This window comes from Lontra canadensis, unplaced genomic scaffold, assembly GCF_010015895.1.
Source record: "Lontra canadensis isolate GAN:19392208 unplaced genomic scaffold, GSC_riverotter_1.0 scaffold131, whole genome shotgun sequence".
Classification (NCBI taxonomy): domain Eukaryota; kingdom Metazoa; phylum Chordata; class Mammalia; order Carnivora; family Mustelidae; genus Lontra; species Lontra canadensis.
In genome coordinates this window covers 264,899-275,625 of record NW_022631125.1, presented here as the reverse complement: position 1 = coordinate 275,625, position 10,727 = coordinate 264,899, and the positions used below count along the sequence as shown (strand labels likewise).

Here is a 10,727-nt window from a genome sequence, read left to right as displayed (position 1 = left end):
GGGGTGCTCACAGTGGCACCGGGAGCCTGGCATCAAGAGATGACTGGTGAAATCCCAGCGCATCCAAGCCACAGAGCACTCTATGGTTGTAAAGAAGAATGTCATCATGCTGCAGTGCAGGGAGACAGAACGATCTCTAATACACACATAACAGAAGCAGAACGTTCAGCATTGCGTGGCATGCTGTAAAACTCTGTCTTTTTCAATAAAAGGTCTGGAAAGCTGTATGCCTGTCCCAGGCTCCTTTGCTGTGTTACCACTGGGAGAGGAATCGAGGTCGAGGGGGGTGGTTAGAAGAAATGTGGCTATTCTGTTTGTGGCATTGTCCCATATAAAATTTGTCCAACAAACATGCGCTCCTGGTATTTTGAAAGTTCTTAATTACAGTCTGTTCATTTCAAGATAATCAAGAGACATGAACAATATATAAATTCAAACGATAAGACTTATGTGTCAGATTCCCTGGAACAGGTTGTAGCCTCCCATTTTTGCGGGGGTCAACTCCACCTCTAGGGGCACTGGGGAGGCGGTAGCATCCGGAGAAGCCCAGGAGGTGGTCTCCCTTTCACACAGGGCTGTTTCGTCTCCAAGGGCCTGGTTTCCATCCAGCAATATGATTTACTCTCTCCTCCTCTCCCTGTGACACAGTAGGTGGAAAGAATTAGAGGAGAAAAAGAGTTTTGACATTATGGTTGCAAAGGTAAGGCAATTCTTCGGATTTTAGCCTGTGCTTTTCCAGGGAACTCAGAGGACCTAAGGAGAAGGACATTACTTATTAAGCTCAGTATAAAACCCGAATTCTAGGTAATAACAAAAGTGTGTCAGTAACAAAAACTTCTGGAAAAATAGCTCTGCCATTCAAAATGTTATTGGCTTCATAAAGTAGCAGAAGAGATCTGTAGACAGGTTAAATTGTGAAGTCCAGAAAGGGCTGTATTTGATAGTTTGGGGAGATTATAAGTGATTGTTACCCTAATGATTTGAAAGCCTCATTTTTATTAAAGTATTAATCACTTATATGGCTTTAAACATGAATATCCTAGACAACAAAAGGTTAGACCTCTTGGGTGGGCATACTACAAATTAGATCCTGTAAGTGGAACATTGCCTTAGAGTTGGAGGCATTGGAATCTTTTGGATTTTTTTTCTCTAATCATTTTGCCCTCTAAATTATAAATGTAGAATAATAGGAAATTATCAGTAGGGATTATTACCTACTTTTCCCTTACCAGGTTAATTAGAAACCTACCTGCCTTTGATTGGAATATACTCAAATTACAAAATACATGTTGTAAGACAGATCTAAAAATATATGAATTTCTACTCACATAGTAGTGAAGGGAAAAATTCCTTTCAAGTTTTAATAAAAATTTTGATAAAAGGTTATGACTCATTTCAAAACTTTAAGAACTGGTTTTTATTACTACATTATATAGTCTGAACTATAAAAATATGAAAATACTATCTTCCAGAGACTTCTTTCCCTTTTCTCAAACCCATGCTCCATGATACATGCATGTTACTAATGACCACAAAACTGTAAACTGAGCGTTTTGCGACATCTTTTGGGGGAAGGTGAGTGATGACCTGACATGCTTTATTACTTTCTACTGAGTTTCAGAAAGGCATGAGAAATTTAATTTCAGAACCATATGTGGTAGCCAGCCTCCAAGATGGCCCCCCCGCCAAAGATCCTGCCTCCCGGTATTCCCACCCTTGTATTTTCCTCCCACAGCGTACTGGGGTTCGTTCACGTGGCCAATAGGAAACAGCTGAGTGATGGTATGTCACTTCCCAGATGACGCTATAGAAGACTGTGTGTGAGATGAGGGATTTGATCTCAAGACCCTGAGATCACAGCCTGAGCCCAAACTAAGAGTCAGATGCTTAACCTACTGCACCACCCAGGGGCCCTTCTTTGCATTTGAAATCTTTTTTTTTTTTTTTTAAGACTATTTATTTATTTGACAGAGCACACAAGTAGGCAGGGCTGCAAGCAAAGGGAGAGGGAGAGGCAGGCTCTCCACTGAGCAGGGAGCCCGATGTAGGGCTCAATCCCAGGACCCTGGGATCATGACCTGAGTGGGCCGAAGGCAGCCACTTAACCAACTGAGCCACCCAGGCGCCCCTGCGTTCGAAATCTTTAACAAAAGTAGGGTTTAAGCACTCTTTACCCAGTAAACCCTCCGGAACTTCCTGCATCCTCCAGAGGCCGATTTGGCATCAAATCCTAAAAGACAGCCTCTGCTGCAGAGACAGTGGCCTTACACTCACAGCCCCACCCTTTTCTTTCCCCACCTCCTGTAACCTGGTTTAAGACAAGTCCTTAGCACCCGTAAGATTCCTAAGGGGACACTGTGAGCCAGTGCTGTTTACCTTCATCCCCAACCCTAGCTAGCCACAAGGCAATAGTCTTATCAGTTTTACCGACTGCCATTTCCCCCATTTTTAGGCAAGAAGAGGAAATGATTGTGATTTTGTCGTTTTTATTTTCTATTTACCTGGAATCCAGGGTTGACAGCAACTAAGCTCAGGTTTGTTTATCCTGTTTCCACCGTAGATTCTCCAATTGCTATCCAATCACCAAAAGATTCTAGGTTCTCTCTCTCTTTTTTTTTTTTTTTAAGATTTTATTTATTTATCTGACAGAGAGAGATCACAAGCAGGCAGAGAGGCAGACAGAGAGAGAGGAGGAAGCAGGGTCCCTGCTGAGCAGAGAGCCCGATGCGGGGCTCGATCCCAGGATCCTGAGATCATGACCCGAGCCGAAGGCAGCAGCTTAACCCACTGAGCCACCCAGGCGCCCCAAGATTCTAGGTTCTCTTAATAAGTACTTTTTAAAAGCCTAAATTGGATTTCACTGAATTCATTTAAACCCACTTTGAACTATTTCCCTCAGTAGCAATAGCCCCCGACTTATTTTTGCTGTAAAGAGATTAATGCCTGTATCAAGTTTTTTTTTTTTTTTTTAAGATTGTATTTATTTATTTGACAGAGACAAAGCAAGAGAGGGAACACAAGCAGGGTAGGTGGGAGAGGGAGAAACAGACTTCTCAAGGAGCAGGGAGCCCAATGTGGGGCTCAATCCCTGGACCGTGGGATCATGACCTGAGCTGATGGCAGACGCTTAACGACTTAAGCCACGCAGGCGCCTGTACCAAGTTTTAAAAATCATGTATGCTACCAAGCATTATTTGACCTGGACACCCGAAACAAAAAACAAAACACCATCTCAGGAACGCTCTCATTCATTCTTCCTCCCCTGTAAAAACTAACCCTCAAGGTGCAGGTCCGGTGAAGAGGAAGACCAGCCAATCTACCCCCACCTAAGAACATTGTATTTCCAGATCACGAAATAAACAGCACTCAACACCTTCAGTTCTGCGCTATTTTCTCTTCTTTATTAACCAAACTGCAGGTTTCAGTCAGACTCGCAATTTTATTAGAGTAAAAACCAAACTTCACTGGTCTCTTTAGGGAGAACAGTTCAGTGTTTGCAAGCTGCAAAGTTTTAATCGGGCCCTCTCAGTCACGCTTCTGGGACCATGGGTTGGGGCTGGCGGCTGCCTAGCAGGAGTCGTCATCGTCAAGGTGGCTAACAGGTACAGAACCGCTGGTGGGATCGAGGGTGGTGGCATTGGTGGTACCAACAGCCGCCAACACGCCTCCGCCGTAGTAGTAATTCAGGTAGCGGCTCAGCAGCAGCACACTCTGTGCCACGACATTGGTGCTGTGGCACACGAACAGCAGCAGGTTTCGAGGCTGTACACGGTAGGCGAAACGCATGAAGGCCATCGAGTAGAAGATGAGCGCTACTGTCATACAGCCACTCATGATTTCAGGTGATGCGTTCATGTCCTTAAAGGCAGCCAGCGGAAGGCCATAGTTGGCCACGGGACCCCAGAAGTGAGTGCTGGCCAGGTAGTTCCGGAACTCCTTGGTCTGCATATAGCCCCTCGCACTCCGCCACAGGGCCGCCACCATCACCATGATCTCCAAGGCATGAGAGCACCAACGAAATAACAGCCAACCCACGATGACGTAGGACGCAGAGCCTACTCCGCACAGCGTGGGCCCCTGACCTCACGCCTTTGCGTGGTTGCCATAAAGTGCTCCACACAGCATGTGCGGCTGTCGTGCGTGCCTATGGCGCGGGAGGTATAGCCACGCCCCCGCACCTTCCCGTGACTGCCGTAAAGTGCGTTGGACAGGCACATGCTGCTGTCAGATGCGCCTTTAGGGGCGAGAGGCGTGGCTACACCGCCACGCCTGAGCAGGACGGCCATAAAGGGTGCAGCGCGTGAACCCTGTGGTGTGTGCATGTATTTCTGTTTCTCTGGCAGCCTCTTCCTCCGCTCGCTCTTGTGCTGAGATCATCGTAAAACTCCCAGGGCTCCGTGGGCCACCCAGGGAGGTGAGTGTCCAGCTGTGTGCTTCTCCTCGGTACCAAAGGGAAGCTTTGATTGTTCTGTCCGGTCTGTGGGCAGTGTTGACTAGATGTGATACAATATCGTTCAACCAGGTACACAAATTTAATCCTTACACAATTTTCCTGAGTGTTGCAGCTATAGTGACGTTTCACCCCTAAACATTTCTGCGTCTGGCTCTTAACAAGGACATTTCCCTACTTAATTACAGTACAATAATCCACTCAGATACTTTTATGTACAGTACTATTTAATATGAAGTGCATACTTAAATTTTAGAGTTTTGTGGTTGTTTCTTTTCTTTTTTGTTGGGAGAGGGTGATCCAGTCAAGATTCACATTTAGTTACCTCTTTTAGATTAATCTTCCTTAGTGTAGAGGAGTTCCCAGCATTTTTTCTTTTTATGACATTGATATTTTTGCGAAAAGTACAAGTCAGTGGTTTTTCAGAATATCCTTAATTTGGATTTATATGTTTTCTCATAAATAAACATTTGGGGGCAAGAATACTACACATGTGATGGTGTGTCCTTAGTGCATCACAGTGGAAGGCACATGATGTTACTTTGTTCTATCATTGCTGATATTAAGTTTGATTTTTTGTTGTTGTTTGTTTGATTTTGTTAAGGTTTTGTCTGCCAGGTTTCTCCCCTCTGTAATCAACAAATAATCCAAACTCTCTTAGAGAGTTTATGGAAGTTCTACTCCAACAGTCTTTCACCTAATAGTTAATATCCATTGATTAAAATTCTTTTTTTTTTAAAGATTTTATTTATTTATTTGACAGAGATCACAAGTAGGCAGAGAGGCAGGCAGAGAGAGAGGGGAAAGCAGGCTCCCCGCTGAGCAGAGAGCCCAATGTGGGGCTCAATCCCAGGATCCTGAGATCATGACCTGAGCCGAAGGCAGAGGCTTAAACCACTGGGCCACCCAGGCGCCCCCGTTGATTAAAATTCTTAGTGACAAAACTGATGATTATTTTCCATGTGTTTTCTATTTTTTCTAATTTAAAATAACTTGAAAAGTAATTAAGTATACATTGAGGTAACTAATACTTTAGTGATTTATGAACAAGCCCATGGTATCTTTAAAAATTAGTACGTTCATTATCTTTATTTACATCCCAAATATTTCTCAGCTGTAGCTTAGAATATATGGTATAACCATTGCTCAAAAGGAAAACAGAATAATTTTTAGATAACCTTTTTAAAATGCTGGGCTTCCAAATAGAGATGACTGGTATACTAGTGTAAATTAGTTCAGTGTAAGTTTGAATCAATAAATCAGCAACCGTGAATTGAAAGACATTTTAGACCTATACTGTCAGATGCTCGATCCCCCAGTGTCCTAAAAGAAAGGTAAGTTATCACTCTTATCTGCAAAAAAACTTTCAGTACTTGTAGATCTTCTCACTTGGGTTGCTACTTCACTTTGATTACCTATTGCTGTGTAATAGATCACCCTAGAACTTAGTGGCTGACAACAGTCCTTTATTTTACTCACACATTTGCACATTGGGTGGGACTCAGTAACTGTCGTTATTACCACTTGGAGCAGCTCAGTTTAGGGCTGGAAGATCCACTTTCAAAATGGCTTACTAATATGGCTAACCAGTTAACACTGCTTGTTGGCCAGGTGCTCAGCTGGGACTATTGGCTGGGAGGCCTCTGCTCCTTTCCACAAGCTGCTTATACTTCCTCACAGTATGAAGGCTGAGCTCCAAAAATAAGTATAACAGGAGAATAAAATAGAAGCTATGTGGTAGGCAGAATTTTACCCCCAGTGACCCTTGCCCTGGCATACCTCCCCTTGATTTGGGTGGATCCTATGAATATGATTAGATTTCACTCCCACGATTATATGACACAAGGGATTTTGCAGGTGTAAGTAAGTCCCAAATCAGTTGACCTTAAGATAGGGAGAGTCTGCACGTGGGCCTGATCTAATTGCTTGAGCCATTTCAATCTGAGTCCATTTTAGAAGCCAGGGACTGAGGATGTCAGAGATTTGAAGTGTGAAAGGGATTAGATGTGAGGGAGATTATCTACAGCTGGCTTTGAGGGTGGAGGTGGCTGTGTTAGCAAGGAATTTGGGTAGCCTTTAGGAGCTGAGTGCAGCTCTCACTGACAGCCAGCAAGGACATGCAGACCTCAAGTCCTACAACCACAAAGAACTGAATTCTGCCAACAACGTTGGGAGCTTGTAAGCAGATTGTCCCCTAGACCCTCTGAGAACTCAGTTCAGACAACACCTTTAATTCATCCTTGTGAGACTATGAACAGAGAACCCAGCCATGCTGTGCCTATAATTCTGACCTATGGACCGAGCTAATAAGTGGGTATAAGCCATTAAGTTTGTGGGTAATCTATTGTGCTGCAATAGGAAACCAGTATCAGAGAGATTGGCTTTTGTGATCTAACCTCAGAAGTCATATAACATTGCTTTCTCCAGTCACAAGCCCACCCCAGTTCAGTGAGAGAAGACATAGACCCACCTCTCCAAGTTAGGAGTATCAGAGTCACACTTTAAGAAGATCACGTGGGATGGGAAATATTGTGGCCACCTTTGGAGAATGTAGTTTACCATATTACTTAACTTGAAATCACATAATTCTGTTGGAGTTGAAAGGATCTCATGTATTATCTGTAAAATAGGAAGAGTGGTCCCTACCTCATAGCAGGAGATTTCACTGTATTGATCCTTTTTCAGTGCTTACTGTAGGGCTTGGTATATAAGTGCTCGGTACATTTCTACCCTCTTCATTGTCATCCACTCCAACCCCCTCATGTTACAAATAAGGCATGAAGCCTTAAGACATCGTCATTGCCAGGGTGACAGTGAATTTGCAGTAGACCAGGATTAAGGTTTCTTATTTCTCCCATTAGTCCTCTGTACACCTCACTTTATTTATTTTATTTTATTTTTTATTTTTGGTTTTATTTTATTTTTTAAATTTAATTTTTTGTTTTTATTTTATTTTCTTCTCTTTTCTTTTTTCTTTTTTTAATTTATTTTTTTTTAAGATTTTATTTATTTATTTGACAGAGATCACAAGTAGGCAGAGAGGCAGGCAGAGAGAGAGAGGGAAGCAGGCTCCCCCGCTGAGCAGAGAGCCCGATGCGGGGCTTGATCCCAGGACCCTGGGATCATGACCTGAGCTAAAGGCAGAGGCTTTAACCCACTGAGCCACCCAGGCGCCCCTTAATTTATTTTTTATTGTGTCTCTTTTTCTTTTTTTCCCTTTCTTTGACAGAGACAGCACAAGCAGGAGGAGTGGCAGCAGAGAGGGAGGGAGAAGCAGGCTCCCCGCTGAGCAGGGAGTACTATGCAGGGCTCAGTCCCAGGACGCTGAGATCACAACCTGAGCCCAACCAATGGAGCCACCATGGGCCCCATGCACAAATCACTTTAACATCTGATGTGTTTCTGTCTTTCCAACTAAGTTGTTAAGTTCCCCCAGACCAGGGAAAATATCACCAAAGAAACTTTTCCTTCTCCCCATGAACCTTTTGCATGTGCTGACTAGACATGGTCCAAATTGAACGTGACAAGGTCTGCCTTTCAGTGGGGCATTTTACAGCAAGGGGGATGGAGGTACAGACAATTTGTGACTTTCCTGGTTGGTCTGAGTACAGTCTTCATATAAGGTTTGAGTACAGTCTTCATATAAGGTTTGTGCCTTCTAGATATTTGTTGGTGGTTAGAGTTGCAGTGAACGGCCCCATCGAAGCATACAGCATTGTCATGGAGCTTGGCCAGCACTTGAAGAGAGGAAGCATACAGGGCTGGGAATGAGCAAAACTATCAAGAATCCTACCTGACTGAGGCAAAGATGGTCCCAAAGAGTTTTAGGATTAGAGAACATAAGTAATGTTACCGAACCCAAGCTCGACTGCCCACTGCCTGAAAGGCCAGTACTCAAGAGATGAGTATTGACTGGGAAGGAATATGAACTTTATTCAGGTGGCCGGCCCCCTGGGGAGAAGGCAGAGCCTTGTCCAAAAGCCAACTCTGAGGTTTCTGCCTGGCCCAGAGATTTTTAAAGAGATTTAATCAGTTAAGGGAGTGCAGTGCTCTGTGGCATTTTTTGATTATGTACAGACTCCACGAGGCCAGTTACAGAGTTCTCTCAGTGCTCGGGGGTTGTGCAGGAAGTTCTAGAAGTTCCTTGGTGCCCCTCGGGGTAGGCAAGTGGGGGCGGGGAAGGGATGGTGCAAGAAGGTCTGGTTCCTTGGTACTTTGGCGGTTGTGCAAGAATACTCTGTTCTTTCTGCAGAGGAAGGCAGGGGCTGCAGATGCACAGAGGATGGTTAGTAAAGTCATTTATGTGACCTTAGAAAGAGAAAAACATTTTGCTAAAAGATGTTTTAGCTCATCAGAAAGCTGAGGTAGCCTCCAACAGACTTGTTGGCCTCTGTGGCCTGGGAAAGTTCTGGTCCTACACTCCCCAAGGCCAGTGGTCTGCAAATCTCAAAGTAAATTAGTTCTGTGACATATCAAAGGCCTCAGGTCAGCAAGCCTGGAGTGTGCTAACCTGAAGCAAGTTAACCCATAAGCCTGGCTGGGCGCTACGATGCTAATGCTGGCTCTGTGACTACCCTTCCCTACAGGTAAATTAGCCTCGCTGTGTATTTCACTGCCTTTTAATGGAGGAGACTAAACAACTGAAGGTTTATCATTAAATAATATCTCTTTACCATTAATATTATTGGAGGTGGTGTTTCTTCTACATAAAGCGGTCCGAGTCTGCTGTGTGACTCAGCCTAGAGTCATTAACATGAACATAGTCAGTAAGCTCAGAGGGGAGAAGACACCTAAATAACAAAGATGGATTCAGATCTCTGCCCAGCTCCCACTCCTACCCAAGATCGCAGCACACAGGGTCCTGTGAGATCCTGCCTGACATTAACAGCTCTAGCCCAACAGGACCCTTCAGTGAGTTCCCATGCAGTAGATTGTAGAGAGCATACCTTTTTATTTTAACTGCTCTTCTTAACTTTCCATTGTGAAGTAATTTCGAACTTATAGAAAAGTTAAAACCGTTTCAAACAAGTATAAGAAAGCAAGAAGTGTCAAAAAAAAAAAAAACCCACATATCCTTCACCCAGATTTACCAACTCTCAACATTGTGCAATATTTTCTATAAAGTTTTCTCTTCCTTGAAAGGTATTTCTTAAGAACATCAGTGTGCATTTCCTAAGCACATGGAGGCTCATGACTTTTTTTTTTAAGATTTTATTTATTTATTAGAGTGCGGGATGAGAGAGAGAGTGAGCATGTGTCAGGGGGTAGGGCAGAGGGAGAGGGAGAAGCAGACTCCCCACTGAGCAGGAAGCCTGATGTGGGGGCTCAATCCCCAGGACCCTGGGATCAGGACCTGAGCCAAAGGCAGACACTTAACCAGCTGAGCCACCCAGGTGTCCCTCATGACTGTCTGTTACATTACCACAGTACATCCATCAGAGTCAAGACTTTGTTTTGTTTTGTTTTGTTTTTAAAGATTTTATTTATTTATTTGACAGACCGAGATCACAAGTAGGCAGAGAGGGGGGAAGCAGGCTCCCCGCTGAGCAGAGAGCCCGATGTGGGGCTCAGTCCCAGGATCCTGAGATCATGACCTGAGCCGAAGGCAGAGGCTTAAACCACTGAGCCACCCAGGCGCCCCCAGAATCAAGACATTTAACAGCATAATACCTTAATCTGCAGTCCTACTTCACATTTTGTTCATTGTCCCCATAATGTCCTATATCACAGTTCTCTTTTTCTAGTCCAGGATCCAGATGGGGATAACACACTGCATTTAATCATGATGTCTCTTTTATCTCCTTCCATCTAGAACAGTTCTGCCTTCCTCTGCCTTTGTTTGTGGTTCATGACCTTGACATTTTAGGAGAGTACAGGCCCGCTATTTGATAGAATGTCTCTCATTGGGTTCATTTGATGTTTCTTCGTGACTGTCCTCAGGGTTCATTTTGGGCAGGAACCCCACAAGAGTGTTGTGTCCCCAGTGCAGCAATCACATTAGCAGGCATGTGATGTCTGTGTGTCTGGTGATAGTAAGGCAGTATTTGCTGGGTTTCCCCGCTGTAAACTCTGTTTTCCCCATTGTAATAGGTAGTTTGTGGGGGAGATATTTTGAGACTATGTAAATATCTCTTTTTTTTTTTAAGTTTTTTTTTTTTAAATTTATTTCACAGATCACAAGTAGGCAGAGAGGCAGGCAGAGAGAGACAGGAGGCAGGCTCCCTGCTGAGCAGAGAGCCCGATGCGGGACTCGATCCCAGGACCCGGAGATCATGAC

General features: G+C 44.1%; 1 protein-coding gene across 1 annotated transcript; it reads right to left on the bottom strand.

The window, feature by feature from the left end:
- Positions 1-3,567: 3,567 nt before the first annotated feature.
- On the bottom strand, positions 3,568-4,125 carry MPC1L (mitochondrial pyruvate carrier 1 like). The gene is given in 1 exon segment (XM_032842514.1): positions 3,568-4,125. A coding segment is annotated over 1 exon segment (558 nt).
- Between the last annotated feature and the right edge of the window lie 6,602 nt (positions 4,126-10,727).